The sequence below is a fragment of the Labeo rohita genome, chromosome 15 (assembly GCF_022985175.1).
Source record: "Labeo rohita strain BAU-BD-2019 chromosome 15, IGBB_LRoh.1.0, whole genome shotgun sequence".
Taxonomy (NCBI): domain Eukaryota; kingdom Metazoa; phylum Chordata; class Actinopteri; order Cypriniformes; family Cyprinidae; genus Labeo; species Labeo rohita.
The window spans coordinates 14,465,036-14,491,027 of record NC_066883.1 but is presented as its reverse complement, the minus strand read 5'-3'; the positions used below and the strand labels follow the sequence as shown (position 1 = coordinate 14,491,027).

Here is a 25,992-nt window from a genome sequence, read left to right as displayed (position 1 = left end):
AAGCCAGTTCTGTGATATTATGAAACACACTGCTCAAGTGGCATTTAAAAATTGGGAAATGGTGAACAAAGCTGCTCGGTTTAATGTGTGTGTGTATATATATATATATATATATATATATATATATATATATATATATATACATATAATTTATGTGTTTTTCTTCTCTTTCTTTAATTTTTTTTTTTCCCCAGTAATAAATATGCACACAAATTGCAAGTGAAATGCGACTGTGAATTTTGAATCAATTTCTCAAAGATGTGGATTCGGACGGAAATTACCACACAATCTTGGTGCTTGTTTCAAAAAAAAAAAAAAAAAAAAGCTCTAGGTAATTTGGTCAGGGATTTTTGCACAGGTGGTGGGAGAAAAACACCAGCATTCTGGATGCTGTCCCCATGAGAAACAACTTTGTATTAGGGTTGTCAAATGAGTTTGCTTAATATATGTGTGTGTACTGTGTGTAATTATTGTCTATATATATAAATACAAAAACATTCATGTATATATTTAAGAAATATTTACAAGTACATGTATTTATTATAATTTACATTATATATTAATACAAATATTTTGTATAAAACATATTTCATTAAATATATACATTAATTTGTGTGTATTTATATATACATAATAATTATACACAGTACACAAACATATATTAGGCAAACTCAAACTTTTATTTTGTATGCGATTAATCATTTGACAGCCCTACTTTATATAGTAGACAGGAAGTGAAGTAGGGGAGAAAGAGAGGGAGTGTGATCAGGAAAGGTCCTCAAGCCGGGATTCGAACTTGGGACACCCGTAACGCAATGGCATTATATGTCGGCACACTACCCGCCAGACTATGAACTTTGACTCCATCATATTATTTTAATATCAGACTCTGACCTAATCAAAGCTCAAGAGCGATTATCTCTCTGTGGTCTATACAGTACACCAGTTTAGAACTGTAGCATTTTTTTTTTAATCATTGCATTAAGGTTTTATAGAAAAAAGTCATGAAGTATCAACCAGATACTTCAGAGTTATGTTAGGTACATTTTTCAAGGTGTTAAAAGAACCTTGGAATCTCAAAGTCCACAAACAGAACACGAGGGTTGAGTGTGGATTTGCATGCAGAGCCCAAGAGTGACTTAAAATACTTTGCAAACTATGCTCATTATTCTAGGCTAGTGTCAACAGCATGATGTTGTTTAAGGCTATCCGTCCAATACAGTAACAGTGCATTTTAGAAAGTCATTGGCTTTGAACTTATAAGTGGAGAGTGCATTTACATGTCAACACACTGTGTTTGCTTGTTTGCAGTTCCCCCGAGAGATGGAGTGGCTGATCTTCTCCCTGCTGGTGCTGGCTGTGTCTGCGTCAGGACAGCTGTGCCCCAAGCGTTGCATGTGCCAGAACCTGTCGCCATCTCTAGCCATCCTCTGTGCCAAGACCGGCCTCCTTTTTGTGCCAACAGTCATCGACCGGCGTACAGTAGAGCTGCGTCTCACTGAGAACTTCATTACGGCGGTAAGGAGGAGGGACTTCGCAAACATGACCAGTCTCCTGCACCTAACGCTGTCCCGCAATACCATCAGCCAGATTATGCCTTACACTTTTGCCGATCTTAAGCGGCTGCGTGCACTGCATCTAGACAGTAACCGCTTGAGCGTTATCACGGACGACCACTTCCGAGGACTCACCAACCTTCGGCACCTTATCCTCGCCAACAATCAACTGCACAACATCTCCCCACATGCATTTGACGACTTTTTGGGGACTCTCGAGGACCTGGATCTCTCGTACAATAACCTGGTGGATATCCCGTGGGAAACTATAGGCCGCCTCACCAATGTGAACACTCTCAACATGGACCATAACCTCATAGAGCATGTCCCTCTAGGAGTATTTTCGAACCTACACAAACTAGCCCGTTTGGATATGACATCCAACAAACTTAAGAAAATACCCCCTGACCCCTTGTTCCTTAGGATACCAGTTTATGCCAAGTCAAAAGGGTCACCCCTTTCCTCCCTTGTCCTAAGTTTTGGAGGGAACCCACTACATTGTAACTGTGAGCTACTCTGGCTAAGGAGGCTGACGCGAGAGGATGACCTGGAAACTTGTGCGTCACCTCCCGACCTTACGGCAAAGTACTTCTGGACCATCCCGGAGGAGGAGTTTATCTGTGATCCCCCTGTGATTACAAGGAAATCTCCCAAAATCTTCACCATGGAAGGCCAGCCCACCAGTCTGAAATGCAAGGCCAATGGGGACCCAGATCCAGACGTTCACTGGATCTCTCCAGAGGGCCGTCTAATCGCCAACACCTCCCGTACTTTAAGCTTTAGCAATGGGAGTTTGGAGATCAACATCACTTCCCTGAAGGATACAGGAGTCTTTACCTGCATTGCGTCTAATGCTGCGGGAGAGTCTACAGGCACGGTGGAGTTGGTGGTCAACCCGCTGCCCCACCTAGCTAACAGCACTAACCGGATTCGAGAACCTGATCCAGGACCATCCGATATTCTAACCTCTGCTAAGTCGACTTCATCCGTCAGCAATGAGACTAGGTCTCAGGAGAGGAAGGTGGTACTTGCTGAGCTTACGGCAAATTCGGCACTCATCAGGTGGCCTTCGCAACAACATTTTCCTGGAATCAGGATGTTTCAGATTCAGTACAACAGCTCTTCAGATGATACTTTGGTGTACAGGTAAGATGGCACATTGTTTTGTGAAGTGGTTGTGCTAACACAGCAAGGTTCTTATCAAGGCCTCCCATATAAGTTTATTATAATGATATGTTCTCCATGTTGTTAAGTACCAATCTCCATTGATTTTATTGCTAGGACTCGCTCTAGATATTGCTTCTGTTTACTGCAGTTTATTTATGTATTGTTTAATGCGGTAATCAATGGCTTTCATCTCCATGGACCTGCCTTATGCTTCAGGTTTCAGAATGACAAAAAAATGACAGGAGAAACTTCTGCTGTATTCCACCGCAGGATGCCTTTGTCATGATAAAAGAGAAAATCTTTGCTTCATCTGTCAGAAGTTGCACTGTTTATGGGCCATGTATTCCCAGAGCATTTTCTAAAGCTGTGGGATATCCAAAATTCAAAGTGTTTGTGCACAATGTTCTTTTGAGCCTCAGAAATCCCATTCATGAAAGAAGACAGAAATATCAGAGAGGATGACTCTATGGTCACAGTAACAGATGATTCTTTTTGACATGTACGAGCAAAAATAAAAACTGTGCTGGGGAAGGTGGGCAAAAACCAGGCTAATTTGTCTTTGCTAGTGTTTAGAATCCACACCCATTGTGATATCTATTCATTCACAGCTGTTTGGTATGTTTAATTAGGCTGGGTGCTGGAGACGACTATGCATTAGTATCCATCTCACAACCTCAGGAAAAATACATTGAAATGGATGGACAAAAAACCTAACACATAACACATTTTCCTAGGGGGAAACTAAACTAAAAAAAAAAACGCTGTATGGATCATTGATACTTTGATTGATTGTTGTGCATAACATAGCAATTAGAAAAAAAAAAATGTCTGATGAGTGGAATATATATATATATGCTCTACCTTAAACTAAACTTAACCAATAGTGTTAGCAATAGCAAATGTTACATAAAAACACATTCTGTATCACATGCGCTACCAAGCAAGTTTACTACATTAGAAAGGCCATACATACGGAGCTGGTTATGTGGTGCAAACATCACAATGTATTAATTTACAAATCATCTGCCAGTGTCGGGTGAACTGTCTCTTTAAGAGTGAATTAGTGTAAATCTTTGAGAAACTAGGTCATTCCAAGGAGAAGTCCAGCTTGTCAAACTTTATGCGCATTAACGCATTGATTCTAAAACAAGCATCCAGTCACTTTTTTCTTAAGCTTTTTCTTTTCTCTTGTGACCTTTTAACCAAATCTCTACAATGCTGCTCCTTCTGACTAAATAAGCGTGTCAATAGATTATTTATTTTTTTCCCCCAGGACATGCAAATAGACTGTAATGCATTTCTCTGTTAAAGCCAATGTCATGTTATTGGTAAATACATTTACATAAACAGCTAACAATCTATAAAGGCTATGCTGGATCTGGAAAGGCACTTATGCTCTATTATCAGTGATGATACTGGCCACACTTCCTTCTGACAGGATGCCACAGGAAGTCAATGCACCATTGACAGCTCAGAGTAACACCTTGAACAGCCACTCCAAAAGAACAGAAAAATAGAGACAGACATATCAAAATAGGTTGCTGTTTCTCTTCACACTAGAGGACAGCTGGAGGGGACAAGAACTATCTGAACCAGAACACATTTCTTAAGGCATTTTTAACTCCTAAATGAAACGATGCCTATAAGACTGTACTGCAGGCATGTAAGTATGAATTTGAATATGATGAATAGGCAACACAGAGCCCAGGATGTGATGCCCTGTAATACACTGTAAGGTAAACAGCACTTTAGGAATGTTTTAAATGCAAAATCTGGATTAAATGTGTTAAGTGTATATCAAGGCTGTGCATCATTCACTGAACTGAACTGATGTACTTAAATTTTTAATTCAAAGTTTGTCTTGACATTTAATTGCAGGAACTGAATGTTGCAAAGTCAAGTTTTAAAAGCCTTGGAACTGAATAAATGGATGGATGGGTGGGTTAGTGGGTGGACAGCTAGACATTTTTGATTGCACATATATATATTATAGATAGATGGCTGGATGGAAGAATGGATAGACCGACAGATAGATGATGGATTGATGGATGATGGATAGACAGATAGACAAATAGATGATAGACAGACAGATATTGGATGGGTGGATGGATGGACGGACAGACGTACGAACAGATGGATGGACAGAGACAGAGAGATGATAGATGGACAAGATGGTTGGATGGGTGGACAGACAGACATTGCATAGATGGATGGAAGGACAGACATACAGATAGAGGATAGATGGATGGATGGATAGATGGACACAGACATACAAATAGATGATGGATATATATATATATATATATATATATTTTTTTTTTTTTTTTTTTCCTCTTATTCCATGGATTTTACCCAGTTACGTCCACTTGTTACCAGTGTTTTTCTGCAACTGCTATGCGCATGCAGCTGCCAGTGACATAACTGTGACGTCTACTCCAAATTGGTCTATAGCATCCAGAGATGAAGCAGAGGCTCTCCAAAATGTGAACAAAAATATACTGAATTCACATTTAAGTAGGCTCTTATCTAAGTAATCCAAGTCACATTCAATGTTGTTATTCTGTAAAACACAGCATTTTGTGCTAGTACAGCAATAAACTACTGTGTACAGGAGATTAATTAAACCTGCTGGAAGAATAATGAAAATGTGCCTTAATTGTCATTGAAAAGCGTCTGCTAGAAAGGACTGATTAAGTGGCTTTGCTCATAGAGGTGTCTTTTGGGAAGAAAGCGTTCACATCTATCAGCAAGCGCAAATTAAGTTCAGTTGCAATTTTTCATTGTGGCAAAAGAATGCTCTGAGCAGCAGCATGTGCCTGGCTTTGTCTTTAAAGCACATCTTGTGAGGGTGATACTTTTATTCTCAGAGTGTTTTATTTTGAGGAAGAAAGGCACACAGCTGTGTTCCTTAAATAAAGATCCTTAAGAAAGCCTTGTGTACGGCTGCAGAAAATTAGCTTATCCTGGTAGTGCATGGTAAAAGTGGTTAAAAGCAGCTCCTCATAAATCAGAGGCTGAGCACTTTGTTGTCTAACAGCCAAAACAGTTTTTCCCCCGTTTCCATTCCATCTTGTAAATTCTACTGAAAACCATTTTAAGATTAATTTACAGTTACTATCTCTCTCCTTATTGATTAGCTTTTGTACATCGAATGAGGTGCCAGCAGATCCACCAACTGAAATAAGGTTGAAATTTGTAATGAAGGTACAACAGGTAGCCCAACACTAAATTTAGCTATAGTTACACACTTGACGAAGGTTAAAATGTACGAAGGAGAAGAGTTAGCAGGGCATGTTCACTTCTGACTGGATAAACGGGACTTTCAAAACATTACCAAAATCCTGAGGGAGAACTTGTCTGGATAAGGCTAAATACAGTGTGACAGATGAAATACAGTGAACAACGAGTTGAAATTCACAGGTGTGAGTGACAGTTCCATGAGTGTTGTGGGCATGTTTATGTGCAATATTGTTTTTTTCTGCACTGTTTCATTGTGAATCATGCAGTAGTAATGCTGCTGAGTAGTAATGATGATGGATTTGAAAGTAACATTAAGAAAGTATCAAAATTGTGGCAGAAAAAAATTGTAAGAAAGACACAGATGGATGGATGATGGATTTGAAATGAAAACATCAAAATTGTGTCAGAAAAAAACAAACAAACAAACAATGAATAATAATAATAATAATAATAATAATAATAATAATAATAATTATTATTATTATTATTATTATTATTATTATTGTTGTCGTTGTTGTTGTTATAGTTTTAAAATGTCAAAAGCACATAACAAAAGTACTAAAACATACTAAAAATTACTAAAAGTAAAAGGAAACCTGTAAATTCTAAATAAATAAATAAATGTTTACTTTTGTTAAAGCCAAATAACAACAACAACAACAACAACAACAACAACAACAATAATAATAATAATAATAATAATAATAATAATAATAATTATTATTATTATTATTATTATTATTATTATTGTAGTTTTAAAATGTCAGAAGCACATAACAAAAGTACTAAAACGTACTAAAAAATACTAAAAGTAAAAGAAAACCTGAAAATTCTAAATAAATAAATAAATATGTTTACCTTTATGTTAAAGCCTAATAATAATAATAATAATAATAATTATTATTATTATTATTATTATTATTATTATTATTATCTAAAACTTGCAAAAAAATAAATAAAATTAAAATAAAATCTGAAAAAAAAAAACACAAATAAATAAATAAATAAATAAATAAATAAATGCCTTGCTAAATAACTGATAGAAATATCTTTAAGTTTAAGCTAAAACTACATTATTATTATTATTATTATTATTATTATTTTAAATCAGTCAATCAGTCAATCAATCAATAAATGCCTTGACAAATAACTGATAGAAATATGTTTAAGCTAAAACTACAATAATAATAATAATAATAATAATAATAATAATAATAATAATAATAATAATAATAATAATTAATATATAAATAACACCAAAATAATGCTGCCTATAAGTACTAGAACTGAAAAGCTAAAACCAAATTGTGATAAACAACTGCATGCTGGGTGGGGAAAAAAAATGCAGCTTGTTACTGGCAAGACTGAAGCTACTACTTTAAAAGCTGAGCGACAGTGCTTTCATGCAACTGAAAATGAAGTGAAGTAAGTAGCGTTGCTACTTTTAATTAGTTACCACCCAATACAGGGACGGATGGGTGTTCTGCTAATACAAATGGCAGAAAGGTTTTACTCTTAGCAATCTGCTAATTGTTTTCTTAATGAATATTAAACCAGTGCCGAGAATTTCAGGGTTTTATTTTCACTGGGCCCCCAGCAGATACTTTTAAAGAAACACAGCAATTATCCACTTCACAGCCAGACAAAAGCAAAGTCCAGAGCTTCCCTACAATCTTAATTAGATCAGATCATGTGTGCTTTATAAGCAGGCAATGTAAATTGTGCCTTTGGATGAAAAAGGGTGGATGCGCTTGTTATTCAAACAGCGGGACAGATGGTTGGTGCAACTTGCCCATCTCAAACCCCCTTGTGTTCAATAGCTACATGACTGTTACCACCTAATAGCTCCTTTTTTGTGAAAAAAAAGGACAGATCTCTTTGTAGGACCACTTTTACTCCCATGCTATACTGTATGTATTTCATTGTACATTTTTCATTAAAACATCATTAGCAAGAGTTCAATTAGTAGTAAAACAGAGATTTTGGTATATTAATTATCAAAATGAAAATATGCCATCTAAAAGTAGCATATGCAGATATTTGACTGGACCCAGATGTCCTGGTTGTTCCAAAATAATTGAGCACACCTGCAGCACCTGCGCTGATCGCATGAGTAGCCTATAATATAACCTCCACTGTGACTGTGTGACGACCATGCACCTGCTATATGAATATTAAAACATATAATGCCTTGTTCTAGCAATGTTAGTTCTACACACACATACACACTGAAATAGATGAAATGCTGACTGACAACAAAGACTACCGGTGAAGCTTAAAGGATTAGTTCACCCAAAAAATGACACTTCTGTCATTAATTACTCACCCTTATGTTGTTCAAAACCCTTAAGACCCAAATTAAGATATTAAGTTAGACAGCAACACAACTGACACGCTCAAGGTAGTGTTAATTTTGTCAGCCATTTTTAATTTAGTCTTAGTCATACCCCTGGTTTCACAGACAAGGCTTAAAGGAACACTTAACTTTTTTGAAAATAGGCTCATTGTCCAACTCCCCTAGAGTTAAACAGTTGAGTTTTACCGTTTTCGAATCCATTCAGCCGATCTCCGGGTCTGGAGGTAGCACTTTTAGCATAGTTTAGCATAGATCATTGAATTTGATTAGACCGATAGCATCTCGCTTAAAAATGACCATATATAATGGTGATATTTTTCCTATTTAAAACTTGACTCTTCTGTAGTTACATTGTGTATTAAGACTGACGGAAAATGAAAGGTTGCGATTTTCTAGGTCGATATGGCTAGGAACTAGTCTCTCATTTCGGCGTAATAATCAAGGAACTTTGCTGCCGTACCGTGGGTGCAGCAGGCGCAATGATATTACGCAGCACCTGAAAGTGACCGGCACTAAGTTTGTGTAGAAGTTTTTTTGTGTAGAAGTATTTTTTTCGTACATAATGTTACTACAGAAGAGCCAAGTTTTAAATAGGAAAAATATCTAAACTCTTTGGTCATTTTTGAGCAAGATGCTAACAGTCTAATCAGATTCAATAATCTATGCTAAGCTATGCTAAAAGTGCTACCACCAGACCCGGAGATCGGCTGAATGAATTTGAAAACAGTAAAACTTAACTGGGAAAGGGAATTTGGAAAATAAGCCTATTTTCAAAAAAAAAAGTGGAGTGTTCCTTTAAGCCTAAGTCCCAGACTAAAATGTAAGTCTGAGCTCTTTTAACTGAAAGAAACTTGCACTGGCTGATCTTAAAATATAACAGTGCCTTTGTTTTGTCTCGAGTTGGATACCAGTAATGTTTTTTCTAAGGCATGTTTATAAAAATAACTTAAATGTCCTAACTGAACTATGGCCTAATTCTGTCTTAGTCAAAGCCATGTGTGTGAAACCAGGCCTTAGTCTTTTAAATTAGTCTTAGTCTTAGTCAAGGTGTCAGATGTACTTTTTAGTTTAGTCAACATAGTTTTAGTTGACTAACCCCCGGTTTCACAGACAAGGCTTAAGCCTAGTCTAAGACTAAAATGTAAGTCTGAGCTGTTTCAAATTAAATAAACTTGCACTGACTGGTATCAGTGCTTTTGTTTTGTCTCAAGATGCACATCAGTAATGTGTTTTTTTTTTTTTAAAGCAAGTTTATAAAAATATCTTAAATGTCCTAATTGAACTATGCTTAATGACTACTTCTGGTGTCAAATGTACTTTTTAGTTATTTATAATATATAATATATATAATATATTAGTCAACATAGTTTTAGTCGACTAATCTCCAGTTTCACAGACAAGGCTTAAGACCAGTTTTAGACTATATATATTAAGTCCTAGACTAGACCTGGCTAAAAGAAACTTGCACTTAACCTTAAAATATATCAAGTACCTTTGTTTTGTCTCAAGATGCACATTAGTAATTTTTTTTTTTTTTTTCTAAGGCATGTTTATAAAAATAACTTAAATGTCCTAATTGAACTATTGTCTAATCCTGGCTTAGTCTAAGCCCTGTCTGTAAAACCAGGCCTTAGTCTTTTAGATTAGTCTTGTTTTGTCTCAATATGCACACCAGTAAGGTTTTTTTTTTTTTTTTTTTTTTTTTATTATTTTATTTTTTTTAGGAAAATTTAATTTCCTAATTGAACTATGGCCTAATCCTGTCTTAGTCTAGACCTGTCTGTGAAAAACTTTTTGTCACATTTCCGTCATGCTGTATAACATTTAAACTGCTCAAAATTATAATCAAAATTATTGTTGTCTTTTTTTTTTTTTACCAATAAGCACAAACCACTAGAACGTGGACTCACAATGAAGAACGAGCATATGTGCATGGTTGCCAGATTGCAAATTTGCCAATTTGAACTTCTGATATGTGGCAACCGCATGCATGAAAACTTGCGTAGTACAGGCATGTACAGCAGTCCGCAACAATATGTTGTCTCCTTTTTTTGTTTTCTTTGTGCACAAAAAGTATTTTTGTAGCTTCATAAAATTTTGGTTGAACCACTGATGTGTCTGTTTTAATTACGTCCTTACTACCTTTCTGGCCCTTGAACGTGATAGTTGAGTTGCTGTCTATGCAGGGTCAGAAAGCTCTCAGATTTAATAAAAAAATATTTTAATTTGTGTTCTGAAAATGAACGGTCTTACAGGTTTGAAACAACATGAGGGTGAGTAATTAGTGACAGAATTTTCATTTTTGGGTGAACTATCACTTTAACACAGCACTAACACATGAAGTTCCTTCCATTTTTTATTCACTCATTTACTTAATTGACAGTCAATGTTGAGTTGCAGAGCTGCAGCATGTGTTGCGTTCTGAATGCTGCATTGGACGTTTCACTGGGCTTCTTAACTATCTTAACCAGATTGCACATGCAAACAAACACAGCCCACATACTGATAATGACTGATGACGGCCGTGCTGGAAGAGTACGTTCAGGAGGAGCGTATACATTACGGTCATGTTTCCCTGGATGAACTTAAGAGTAGTTGTGCCCAATCAGTCCTGATTAGCAGATGGTTAATGTGTGAACTGGGAAGCGGTGAAGGGCTAATGTTTCATTCATCATGAATGACTGATGAGCTGATTAAACGACTCCCAGCAAGGGCATCTCTGGCCTGCAGTGGTAAAGAGCGTGAAGTCAGCGTTATCTGCACCATTTCTTTAGTTTCACATCAGGCTCTCTACATGCTGCTATAGAAGTGCGAAACCACTGCCTGGTTGTGACGAAAGGCCATTATCTGAGTAGATTAAAGGCCGTAATCTAGATTACTGTTGGTTTACAAATCCCTATCCAAATGCTGTATTTATGCATGCAAGATTAACAACTTGTTAGTAATCTAGTAATGCAATTATGCTATTTTCATTGTTGCTGGTAGTGCTATTAGCTTACTGTAACAATTTAAAGTGTACACAGTAACGTTTGTTTGTTTGTTGAGGCACATATTTAATGATCACATCTGAGGTTTTATGAAGTGTTTATAAATCTGCAGGAGAGTTTTCTGAAAATTCTCCTCCAACTTTACTTAGCCACCTTATTCTTCAACATGGAAGTAAGCTTATGGGCGAGAATTCTGGTTCATTGGCAGCTATCGGGAAATAGCCAGAAGATTAGCAACATGCAGTAAACAGTAAAACTGTTTACACTACAAACTAGTGTGTTTATAATTAAGATAACATTAAAATAATATGGTAAAACACACCAATCTGCAATATCAAGCAGCAAAATTAGCATTTTTTACAGCTAAAAATAGCTGGACATGGATGAGACTAAAAGCCAGACCCATAAAACGTACAAATGGCCACTCTTACGGGAAAAATAAGATGGATATATTTACGAACGTTTAATGAATGAGGCCTATAAGGTTGCACAATATTATCGGAATGTTATTGACCAATAATGCCTTAAAATGTAATCAGAATTGGCCTGATAAGACGAATAACTCATTTGCTCAGGGTGTGCTAGCGATAGAATCTCATCAGCAGTGTGGTCAATCCTGAAGCCAACTTTTGCCTGAAGCCAATACTTTCCTGTCTGCTCTCAACTGTCCCATCAAATAAAAATAATAATAATAAAAAAAAACTTCTGCCTGAAGCATAATTGGATCCGCTGTTTTGGATCGCTGCATTTCATTTGAGAATGCCAGTACAGAATGATGCGTCCGGTGTGCAACAAGCAACAGCCTCCTCCGGGTCCTAATGCCCGTCCGGTAAGGCCTTTTATTTACTTAGGGGGGCGCTGTTGGCCTACTTGTGATAAAATGAAAGTAAAATACACAAATAGCATAAAAACAGTTGTGTTTCTGAATAAATAAAGCAGTAACTGATGTCATAAAAGCATGAGTTTTGATTTAAAGGTCAGATGCTAGCTTACATGAATAAAAAACACAAACATGACACTTGTAAATTGCATAATTTTATTCATACAGATTTATTCATCAATGTGTAATATATATATTTTTTAAACAGATTATGAAAACAAATACAAGGAGTTGATTTATAGTTAATTTATAGGCAGTGATTGATTTATAACTAATTTATTATTAATTTTAAAGTTGATAATATACTCTCATTATAAAATAACTTCTCTATTTTTTATATAAAGGTCATCGGATGCTAAGTTCACTTTTACATGTTGTTTGAACATTAATGTGTGTTGGCAGTGTATGTACAAATCTACCCTATAATGATAACGATCACCTTTCCTAATAATGTGCTAGTCAGCAAGTTTAGCGGCTAAATGCGGCTAAAGTAAACAGGCTCGTCACTCCACAGAGAAGAGAGGGGCGGGGCGTGCAGAGCTCATTTGCATTTAAAGCAGCCTTGACCAGAATGAGATGATTTTTGCAGAGCTGATTTTGGCAAGGTAAAAAGGGTGTTGTTTTATACAACCATTGAGAATTTTTAATCAAAGTATATTACAGACTTTTCATTAAGACCATAAAGTATCACATCAGCTTTGAAAACGTGGAAGATGGGGATCCAATGACCCCTTTAATTCTAACAAGTAAGCTTTTGTTTGAAACTAGCTAAAATGGAAAAATCATTTGTTTCTAATCTCTGCACAGGATGTTGTTTATATCGGAAAGGAAATATATCGGTATCAGCATCGGTTATCGGCCAAAATGAGTCCACATGTCGACACATTGGCGTATCGGATATTGTCAAAGATCTGTATCTTGCATCCCTATATTAAACCCAACCAACAAATGGTGTTGTTCATATTCTTAATCAGTTGTTACTTAAACAAAATGTAACATTGTAATACATTTTAATGTTAAACACAACTTAATTTTCTTAAAGAGCATGTCATTTGACTAGTTTCATGAAACATTACTGTTCCAAATGTATTAGAGCATTACGATAATAAAGTATTAATTTATGCGAATCTGCATCAACCATTTATTTCTACATTTATTAATTGATTTAAAATTGATTTAATAAATCAAAAGATTCAAGATTAACTTTATTTATTTAACAGTTTTATTCAGCAAGGATGCATGAAATTGATCAAAAGTGTTTCTAGTTTCTACAAAAATAATAAAAAATTGTTTCTTGACCAAATCAGCATATTACAATGATTTATGAAGGCTCATATGACACTGAGGACTGGAGAGTTACGCTTAAAATTCAGCTTTGCATCACAGGAATAAATTACATTTTAAATATATTAAAATAGAAAACCATTACTTTAAATTTGTAATAATATTTCACAATATTACAGTGATATTTGATCAAATAAACCCAGCCTCTGTGAGCATAATAGACTTCTTTCAGTATTATTAAAAAATCTTACAGACCCCAAATTTGTGAATGACAGTATGTGTGAAAAACAATGCATAAAACATCCATTGATTTGTTTTTATTATCCAGATTTTTACTGTTTCTGAAATGGAATCCATACCCTTATATTGCACCCAAAACTGCAGACTGTCAAAATGTTGAGTTTGCATTATACGATTAACCGTTCCACCTCTTCCCTCCTTCCCTCCTCCCAGGATTTCATCATTCCTGCAGTGCCCCAGATCAATTTTTAATTATGGACGTCACCATGACTCCCCTCCCTCTACCGGAGTGAAACTACACGCTTTAATTAAAATGACGTGCCACAGCCCTGCAGATAAAACAGCTCTCCCTGCCCTAGATAGCGATTTTAATGACAGCCGACAACAGGTAGCCTTAAAGAAAAGATGCTAATCTAGCAAAACAAAAGAAATGGGAATCATTGTTGTGAAAGAGAATGATTCTAACTGCCTCAAACCATATTGTCTCCTTGAATACAAAGTACAATTTAAAAGTGAAATGTGTAATTTCACTGCAGAAGTACTACTACTACTACTAATAATAATAACAATAATAATAATTATAATAATGGCTGTTTTCAAACCAGGAAGGTCAGTGATGCATGCAGAAAGCTATTATTTAAGTCTAGATGTTACCTTGACAATACTTTGTGCCTGGTTAGAATGGAAATGATATATTCCTAATCATGAAAATGTGATTTATTGTCTTTCAAATTACATCACATATCACATTATATTACTAAAACCTTTAGTAATGCTCAACATTCCCTTTCTTTCAGTTTTTGAAAGCGCCACTGAGTGTTTCAGAGTGAAATGAGCTAATGAAAGAAATGAAAGATGTGCTAAATGTTGTCTGTCCTCATTACGCTGAAATTGTAGAAGGTATTTTAACATCGAGACAATTACACACTTCACCTTGCAGTTAAACAGTAAACATTTCTGCGTGTCTTCTTCATGCATCACATTTATTTAACATTTTTGGAGCGTCGGCCATTCATTAAAGATTGGTTTGCTTCATTTTTCATGTCGTTTTTCATCCTCTGTACCACGGTTGTTCTAAATGAAGCATAAAATTAATTTTCCTTGTGGGGGTGTAATTAGCATGTATTAGTAAGCTTCGGCACTGGGGATTTCTGTCTCGATATTGGGTGTGCTGTGTTATAGGAGAATGTATTTTAATCCTCATGTTCTGCTTGCTATTTTTACCTAAATCATAAATTAAATTTCAACGTAACCACCCTGAAAAATGTTACATTATTGTTTGCATGTTTATTTGTTTATTTTTTGTTTGTTTCCTTACATTTTCCTCATTATATATTTTTAAAAATGTGCTCTTGCTGTTAAAATGTAAACCCAACGTGTTATCTGGTGTTTTGGTGTATATAATAATAATTTGATTTTTGTATTTTTTATAAGTAGTAAAATATAATAGTATATAATCATTATTTTGTAATATTCATTATTATTATTATTATTATTATTATTATTATTATTACTACTGCTACTACTAAGTTGCATTTTTATTACTAGTAAAATATAATAGTAATATATTTTATTTTGTTTTATTATTATTATTATTATTATTATTATTATTATTATTATTATCATCATCATCATCATCATGCTAATATTTAATGATAAATTATAATAATATTTGTTTTATTATTATTATTTTTTATTAATATTATTTTTCATCATCATAATAATATTTAATAAAATAATAATAATAATAATTAACTTTTTATTAGTAATAAAATGTTATAATATTAATAGATTTTTTTTGTTATTAATTATTATTATTATTATTATTATTATTATTATTATTATTATTATTATTATTATTATTATTATTAATGGTAAAATATTATAATAATATTTGTTTTACTTAATAGTTTTGTAATAATAATAACAATAATAATAATAATAATAATAAAAATAAGAAGAAGAATACAAAAATAGCTTAAGATATATTACTATTATAATATGTTACTACTACTACTACTACTAATAATAATAAAATGAATAATAATAAATAATAATAATAATAATAATAATAATAATAAAAAATGCTTTTTTATTAGTAGTAAAATATTATAATAGTAATATCTGTTATTATTATTATTATTATTATTAGTAGTAGTAGTAGTAGTAGTAGTAGTAGTAGTATTTTTTTTCATTATTATTATTATTATTATTATTATTATTATAAGCTACACTTATGCTTATGCTTTTATGGTAATATTTCATGGTAAATATTATATTCATGTTTATTATGTTGCTTAATAGTTTAATTTGATAAAAATAATTCAAAGATTAACTGGTATTTTGTTGTTTATTATCTGAAAAAAAAAAAAATTTTTATTAGTAACAAAGTAGTGTAATTGTAATATCTAATTGTATATTTATATATATTTTTATATGCATTTTTTATGCTAATGTTTCCTGGTAAATGTTATTATTATTATTATTATTATTATTATTATTATTATTATTATTATTATTATTATTATTATTATTATTATTGTTGTTGTTGTTGTTGTTGTTGTTGTTGTTGTCACAAACGTTTTGACCAAATTTTGCAGCACTACAAACAACCACAGCAAACACTGCATTCACAGTTTTTGTAAGGGGAAAAAAAAATCCCTCCAAATAGTGCAGCCCTAGCAGTTACCTTTCTAAAAGTCTTGTGGTAAAATTGAGGGATGCTGCTTCAATAATATACGTCTGGCTTTGACTAGGTCAGACGAACATCTAAAAGGAATTTGAAGGCAAAATAACAGGTCAGTTTCAAAATAACCATTACATGGGGTCCAGAACCTCAAACAAAAACCGTAAAGTGAATTTTAACAACATGAGGGGTAAACAAATTTGCTTGAGTGGTCCATTTCAAACACAATTTTCCATAAATAAACAAGGTTGCGTCACGGAGGCCTCGATATCAAAGCGTTCAAATTCATAGCGCAGCTCAGCGATCAAAAGAGCGCTATGTAGGCCGAAACGCGTCCGTTGTAATGTAAGCACACCCCCTCCCTTAAGCGAAACAGCAAAGCCCTTTAGCTAGCATGTGTGACTGAGGTTTCACTTTAATGCAATAAAGGCATTTTCTGAGCCAGACCATCTCCTCCTAGAGCTACTTAAAGTCCCTGCGCTTACAGTGAAACCAGGCAGATTTGAAGAAGTGACTAGCACCACCATATTTTTCCCCGTTTATCAAATCAATCGATCCTTAGAAGGAAAGAGGAGAGATTTATGAGGCCACGCTCTTCTGTTGAACCAGCTTTTTGCTCTCTGCTCTCTCTCTCTCTCGCACCATTTTTCTTTTTTTTTTTACCTCAGGATTTTGTTTATTGTGCAACTTTGGCCAGCAAATCTTCTCCACTTCTTTTCATGAAGATGTGGTGAAAGAAAAGCCTTCGATGTTCTGAAGAAGAGCGGGTTTCTTTTGAGGACATTCGCATAGAAATATTCAAGGTGACTGGGAATCTTCTTTCGGACTGGAACTGATGGATTATCCGGGCGGTTTGCGAATGAGCCTAGTTTGTTGAACGTTTGATCTTGACCTGGATCCAATAGGCCATTTATTTTCACTACGCTGTGTAAAATTATGGCTATTGCTGCGGCAGATATGACTATAAAATGGTGAAGCGTCCTGCGCTGCCCACCTGAGGCCTACGCAAGGTCTGCCAGCTGAAAAGGCGTATTGTAAAACCTAACGAGTTGATTGTCGGACAGCGGCTTTGCTTCAAAAGCCCTATCTGTCCATAACACTGGCACTGAAAGCTGTTTTTGTGAAACACAATTCGATCCTCCTCCCTTCCAGTCTGTCAGGCAGTTACCGTAGACCGTTTCCTCCTCTGGCTGGGCGCGAGATAGCATTCAGACGTGCGGCGAAGAGTCGGCAGGACAGTTTAAGCGTGTACCGTTTTAATTGCGGGAATGCATCTTTCCCAGCATGGCCTGATCGCCCACGGCATTTACACGGAAAGATGAGACGCTGCGGTGTGGCTCCCTGTGTTCTCTGAGCTTTCTGCTTCTGTCGCTTCTCGGATATTTTGCATTTTTTGTGTTTCTTACAATTAAAGCTGGCTCACATGTCTATGGATGGTAGGAAGAAAAAACAAAAAACCTGAAACCTGTTATGATTCCGGTGCTGAGATGTGAAATACAGTAAATATGAGCTACTAATATTCAATTGAGGCAGTTAGGTGGGAGTTAAATATGTTTTATGAAATAAGAGGAAACCTCAGTTGGAAGTTTAGCCCTCTGGTGAGGTTTTGTTCACATTCTGGGTAATGCAGGAATGACAGTACATTTGAGAATACAAGATACACGATTTACATCAATAAAATGCACATATTCAGTAAATGACAGTACATATGAAGAGTTTAGATGCAAAAGCTTCTAAATCCACCTGACGTATTTCTTTAAATTTAGCATTTCTTTCTGGCTACTTTGAATAGGTTTCTATGTAAGTACTGGTACTTCTGACTGGGCTGAGGCTGGAATTTAGTGAGTTTGAAGCAAAAGTATTTGATGGACATATAATGTGTCATGAGCATTCACTCAGTATCACTGTCTCATTTTTGACTAAGATGGCTTTTAGCTGGTTTTGCATCTGAACTCTTCATATATTTGTCCTTTATTTTATATGCAATTATAGTACACTAATTATTTAATTTAATATATATTTAAAAGAGTTAAAATTAATGTATAATATATATATATATATATATATAACATTTTTAGTTAATTTATATATATATATATTATATATATATATATTTGGTTAAAAATTTTTAGTTAATTTCTATGAACTTTTTTTGGTTAAAAATTAAAAAAAAAAAAATCTGTATACATATGGTTTACATCAATAAATGCATATATTCAGTATATAACAGTACACACACATTATTATTATTATTATTATTATTATTATTATTATTATACATTTTATTATTATTATTATTATTATTATTAATTATTATTATTATACTTATTTTTTTCTTCTCAAGAGAGAGTAGCATTTTAGAATTGGTCTTAATTTAATTTGAATTACTTAATTTAATTTATTAAATTTAATTTATTAGTAGTAGTAGTAGTAGTAGTAGTACTTTTAACTGTTTTTTTATTTTATTTTTTGACTCACACAATAATAGGAAACAAACTATGTATGCATGTGAATTTATTTATTATTATTTATATTATTCTTATTATTTATTTATTATTATTTATACAAAATTTATTATTATTGTGTATTATTTTATAAATAGTTACTATTATTATTATTATTATTATTATTATTATTATTATCAATAAAAATATATTGTCTATCTATCTATCTATCTATCTATCTATCTATCTATCTATCTATCTATCTATCTATCTATCTATCTATCTATCAGCATTTTACAGTTATTCTTAATTTTAATCACTTAATTTTATCACATTTTTATTACTTTTTAATTAATTTTTGCTCATGCACAATAAAAGGAAGCAAACTGTGTATATGTATTAATTTATTTTTATTATTGTTTGTATTATTCTTATTAATATAGAATTGTACTTATTTATGCTACTTCATTATTATAAATATACAAATACTTTTATTAGTAGTAGTAGTAGTAGTATCATTATTATTTTATTAAACACGTATTTATATTATATAATATTTATATTATGCTATATGAATTTATATATTAGTATTAGTAGTAGTAGTATTACTTTTTACTTTTTACTTATACACAATATAAGGAAAAAATATGTACATTAAAGCAGAGAAAACTTTAAAGACAATCACGGTTTTATATAGGATAAGATATACAAGTGGTAATCATAGGTCTCTAGTACAAATATGATTACTTACTGATTGAAGACAGGCTATATTATGGATGTTGTCATTCTCATTCTACAGAAGATTGTAAATGCCTCTGCCAAGATGCATGAGACAGTTTATCTGATCATCTTGCTGAAGCATTTAGATAATTAAACAGTTAAACAGCCTCAAATGTGGCAGTTTAGTTTTGAGACTCGCTAGATTAATACAGCAGAATTCAGCGGTTCTCATTTTCTTGGCCCACTCGTTGATGACATCTTGGGTCTGTCGACTTCCATTTCGCCATGCTTTATTAGGCCCAGCTCACTTTACAGCACATTAGCTCAGAGACGGGCCAAACTCACACCAGCGTGGGCAGAGCCCAGAGGATAGTGGGCCATGTGAGGACACAATTGACATTCCTCACAGGAAAGCATTGACATGTCCCCGCCTCTTTACCGACTGGCACGCCTAAATGCAATTTCAGCCGCATTCTCATGTCAATATAGAGATATTCTCTTTGACTGAATGTAATCATTCTCCAATCAGACATTTCTCTGAGCACGGCTGCGGTTTCACCTTCATTTGTGTTGATTATTCCACTCCAGGGCGACTGTCAGACTGATGTCACACAAGCCACTGTTTACCTGCGGGAAACAAGCAGTCTTCGTTTTCCTAATTAGTTGATCTTATTCAGATGACTGGAAAGGAAGAACAATTTAACACTTCTATTCACTGAGGTGAGCTAGCGTTGCCATTTGCCACAAATAGAGTTGTAGGTTTGCCTCTGAATGAAAATAAAGTCTTGTATTTTAGATATAACTGAGCTTTTATGTTTTAAAGCTACCGGCAAATACAAATTAATCATTTAGGGAGAGACATCTCAGTTTGATAGTTTAACAGCTGATCCCAAGCCTCTGTTACTAATTCGAAAATGTCACTTTAGAACTAGTAACGACAGAATGTTGAGTTGCTTCATTGAAAGTTTATTGTATTACTGTATTAAAAGCTAACAGCATTCATTCTTCAGCATTCAGCTCAATCTCATATACACAATAAAACATTAGTTTGAATGTCCAGTGAGGTAAACGATATCTTTGTCACCCTATCTGTTCAGGGTGATTTCCGATGACAGCACTGCTCAATGCATTTGTTGGCTGTGTCTTACAAGGTGTTATTGAGGAAAAAAAAAAAAAAAAAACTTCTTTGTTTACAACCTGTCTCTTTCAATATAAAAGTCTTTACTGCTGACTCATTCATAAAAACAGTCTCATGTCTCCATCTAATCTGACAGAATAATGTAACTAAATTCACAATTACGAACATACAGCGTTTTTCAATATTATACTATTTACATGAAATATTATTTATTGAATAATAATATTTAATAAAAAAACAACAACAGCCATCATAAAAGTTACTAGGCAATTCCAAAATTACAAAGGCAGCATTCTGATATACAACATTAAATTTGCATAAAAAATATAATGTGATGAGATTTTTCCCTTAGCCAAAACTATTTGCTCTGAAACAAATAATAGATTAATGAGACCAAAGACTGCTGGTTAGATTTACCCAAAATTAATTATATCTCATATTTAACCACTATCAGAGCTAGCAGCAAATCTTAGAAGAACTGGCCGAGGTAAGGCTGCTCTCAATGGGTTCATGAGCGCTGAATGGCCACTGGCACCCTGAAGCTCACATCTCTGAAAATAATGAAGCAAAATTTCAAATGGACGTTATCTTTATTAACAAACTGCATATTTGAAGTCTAAACAAATATATTCTCACCTAAAAAAAAAAATCATACTGTGACACAAAAACAGTGTCATTTAAAAAATTATAATGAATTTGGGCATCCACCATGACACTCGCTGTGAGAAATACCACAAGCGGAGTTGCAAACGGTGAAATGGAGTGCTGTTATCACTAGAATATTGCACCCTGGAAAAGCCTCTCAGCCAATCAGATTCGAGGATCAAAAATAACTGTTGTATATACAGTATATCTAACACATTCTCAGTCCCAACTCATCACATATTGACGCTTGGTCAGGACTCTTTGGTGTCACTTTTTGACGCACAGGGTACGTCATTTTTCGACCTGCAGTGTCCTCCATTGCTTTAAATGAGAAACCTTTCCCGTCAATATGCATATGTGAAAGGCATTGGGAATTTTATCGTCATGATTAAATTACATATTGGGAAATAAATTTGCCATTATTGCATATATGTTGGGGTGTAACTTTTCAGTGTAAACAGTCACAACAATTGACACATTTATGAGCGTTTAACCCAACCCCTGCTCCTAAATCTAACCGTTCATCAATACAAAACACAGGATATAGCAGGCAGATACAACTTATTTTAAAAGTCACAATTTATTTGAAAATTAATAATATCCCAAGTCTTCCAACAACTGATTTCTGAGAGGAATAGACATGATCGCCATCTCTATCTGCCGTTCAGCTCAGGTCCTGTGCACAAATGTAAAAACTACCACCAGAAGAAGCATTACATCAGATTTGCTTGTGAAATGCAATTGGCTCTTGCGCGTCTCATGACCGATAGCGTCATGCTAAACAAGTTTGGGAGTATATTTTTGAATGAAATATGTGTGGGAGCAGGATCATTCATTTTCAGCGATTAAAACCTAAAAGATATTGGTGCACTTGGAATGCAACACGACTTATTTGTAATACTTTTACACTGCTTTTGTATGGTCAGTTTTTGCAATAAATACCTGTCACTGTATTTTGATATTGTTTAGAAGTGGGTAAGTTTAGGGTAGGGGTAGGGTTAGGTGCTCCAAAATATCTATGAAAGTATAAATGTATATAAAATAATTCATATTTTTACAAATGAATGCAAACAAATACAAAGTTCTGGCATGAAACTCTAGATGGCGCAGCCCAATAGGTCTAGCTCAATCTGACATAATGACATCATCATCACATGACACAGCTGATTGGTTCTCTCCTGTACTGGTAGACAATGAGCTCACTGCTCAAAATTCAAGTATATGACTAGTGCTTGATGTAGCAGTTTTGCACCTTGCTTCAGACACCCTCCACCTTCCCCAGCTCCACCTGTGTAGATCTGCTACGAGGTGATTCACATATGCTATATGGGGGTTATTTCATGTATGCTAAATGTGCAGCAGCAGTATTTCTTACATGCTCAAAGCAGCATTTTGTGGATGTATTTGCAGTAGCAAGTCTTGGTACTTGCTCTGCCGCAGCAGCAGCAGCATAGCAGATCTTTTCCGCCAAGACCAAAGACATTAACATTGTCATGTACATCACCATGCCAATCCCTCCAAAAGTTGTCATGACAGAACTATAAGCGATGAAGTAACCTGCACGTCCTGACCAAAATGTGATATATGTGCAGATATATCAATATGTGAGTTGAGAGTGAGAATGTGTTAATATATAAAATTTGATGAAAATTATGTGTACTGAAAAGGCAGTGTTTTGAAAAATGTTGCGGTGTTATATTTGTCAGTTGGGTCCAATAATGTTTTTTGCCATTTTCCTTTTATTATGACAGGACAGTTTAGAAGTGACAGGAAGCGAAGTGGGAGAGAGAGATAGGGCGGGATCGGGAAAGGTCCTCGAGTCAGGATTCAACCACGGGACGCCCGGAGCGCAACGGCGCTGTACAGCCCACAAGGCTATCGGTGCCGTGATTTTTTTTTGAGCGCTTTTCAAAATTTCATTTTTTTTAGTTAATTATCCTTTTAAGTCCACACATTTGACAGCTCTAAAAATGCATTTTGTAAAATATTTTTATATCTGCAGATCTCAGCTTGGAAATGATGTAGACTAAGCGTGGGAAACCGTGTGGGAAGAAATCCATGTATAAATGCATGTTTTTTAAGAAATAAATGCAACCTGTAAACCCTCTAATTCAGGAACATCCAACATTATAATCCATAATTAATTGGAAGGTTGAGTTCGGGCAGAATCTCAATAACAACTTACATGACTGTAAATGAGAATTTTCAAGGACAGCCATGTGTTTGCTTGTGTTTATGCATGGATTTGCACACACATGCTCCAGACATTTCACAGTTCACTGTGCGGCCATTCATGCTAAAACCAACGCAAGCTATTCATTCAGCAGTAGCGGGAGAGTGAATTAGCGGTGTCCTTTTACAAGCAAGGGAGTGTCCGAGCAAAGTGGAAATGTATTGCATTAATTATTAACAAGGCTTTACATTCCCACCAACAATCAGTTTTTCTCCAAGTAATTGTTTGCAGGCCTGGGGTTTGTATCCTCATGATAAAAGAAGAAGATTTTAACACGCTTTTAAAAGAGTACTTATTATGGAAATTGTATATTTGTCAAAATGTTGTATACTAAAAGCAGTATTTTACCCAAAAATTACATTTACTGAAATGTTCTCACCCTCAGGTTATCCAAGATGTAGATGAGCTTGTTTGTTTGTCAGAACAGTATCATTTGCCCACCAGTAGATCCTCTGCAGTGAATGGGTACTGTCAGAGTGAGAGTCCAAACAGTTGATAAAAACATCACAATAATCCACAAGTAATCCACAACAATCATCAGTTGTCTCAACATCTTTTGAGATGACAAACTACATGCTTGTAAAAAACAAATCACTTCTTATCAGCTGTTTGGACTCCCATTCACTGCAGAGGATCCATTAATTTCCTATAACGTTCCTGTAAAGTACTCTTAAGTGGCCTTGTTTGCAAGCATGTGTATGGTTTTTAAAATGTACTTTGGAGATTTAACAGTAAACTACAAATGCACATTCGATACAGTTAAGTACCCTTCTTGTTAACAAAAGTAGGTAAGAGTAGCTGCGCTTTTCAGGTCAGCCCATTTCTCAGGCTATTCCGGTTAAGAGACATCTTTTTAAAGCTCGAGGATCAATATTCGAGGGACCTCCAACCCAAAGCATAGACCACTATTACTGAAATCATGTTTGCTAGGTACAGACCTCCAAGGTGAACTTATGAATAAGAGATTAGTGAATATTTTAGGCCCGCTTTCAGTAACCGGTTATGTTTGGTGTCCCAGTGCAGAAGAAGAGGGACATTGAGGGCTCGGAGACAGGGGTTTTATTTGCGCCCACTGGCTAACCTCTGCAAAGCTCTTTAGAAACTCACCGCACATCAATAATGCAAGTCCTGGCACAATGCACAAGGTAGACACAGACACGCAGAGCCTCGCCGTTGTGTACTGTGCATTTGGGACGGAGGGCAGCACATCGATGTTAGCATGCGTTTGTAATGAGGAAGCTGTTATGCAACTGCATACAATTAACAGCATGCAATTCAAATAGGAGCCAATGGTAATAAAGTATCATGAAGCCTGGAGAATTCGTTACCTAGCGGCTTTCTGGATGTCTTCATCTTTCGAAAGTCGTATTTGTACATCACTCAGCTCCGAGGGATTTTCTGGGAATGTGAGACTTGCAAATGCATTGTGACTCTCACTGTCGCATGCGAACTGGAAACAGACCTGCTCTATATAGGAGGAGCTGGGAAAGAAGATAGAGAACATCTTGAGTTGCCTGAGGCTCATGCTCTCCTTGGCTCTCTTCTGGGAACGAGGAACGGGCCAAACCCCAATCCTTCCTTCCATCCCCCACTTCTACACAGGCCTGCCAGCCGTGTGACAAGCCACTGTCAATTGCTTATGAATATTTCTAATGAAGTACAGCTCCATGTGATATGAAGTTTCATAATTTGGCTTGACTTTTGGTGTCCTCCAACTTTTACAACACTGATGTTCAAAAGTTTGGGGCCAGTTTTGTTTTATTTTATTTTATTTTATTTTATTTTATTTTATTTTATTTTATTTTATTTTATTTTATTTTTAATTATTATTATTAGGTTTTTTTTTTTTTATTTTAACACATAACACATTAAATTGATCAAAAGTGACAGTAAAGACTTTTATGATGTTCCACAAGATTGCATTTTTTTTTAAATTAATTAATCAATTTAATTATTGATTATGATTTCCATAAAAATATTAAAGAGCACAACTGTAGTTAACATAGATAATAATAAGAAATATTTTAGCATATTAACATGATATCTAAAGGATCATGTGACACTGAAGACTGGAGTAATGATGCTGAAAATTCAGCTTTACCATCACATGAATACTTTACTTCTAAAAATATATTAAAATTGTAGTAATACTTCACATTTTCACAACTTTGTTGATGAAATAATTACAGCCTTGTTGAAGATAATCCTTCAAAAACAATACAAAATCTTGAAATTCAGTCAGATTTAAACGTTAACATAAAATTTAATTAGTGCTGGGCGATATGGGCAAAAAAATATATGTCACAATATTTTTTCAGTCAATATCAATAATTATCATGATAAATGTCATTAATAATAATAATAATAATAATAATGATATCACTTTTTGTCTCTTAGAAATGCACATTTGATAGTA

The 25,992-nt window shown here is 34.5% G+C and overlaps 1 protein-coding gene across 3 annotated transcripts in view; it reads left to right on the top strand.

Annotated features, from left to right (window-relative positions):
* The window catches only part of zgc:172282 (leucine-rich repeat and fibronectin type III domain-containing protein 1-like protein), a 163,207-nt gene that overhangs the window by 96,639 nt on the left and 40,576 nt on the right, over positions 1 to 25,992 (top strand). For all 3 annotated transcript variants that reach the window (XM_051130073.1, XM_051130075.1, XM_051130074.1), the window contains exon 3: positions 1,312 to 2,702. In XM_051130073.1, coding sequence (XP_050986030.1) covers positions 1,324 to 2,702 — 1,379 coding nt within the window. In that variant the 5' untranslated portion in view covers positions 1,312 to 1,323. The remainder of the gene's footprint in view (positions 1 to 1,311; positions 2,703 to 25,992) is intronic.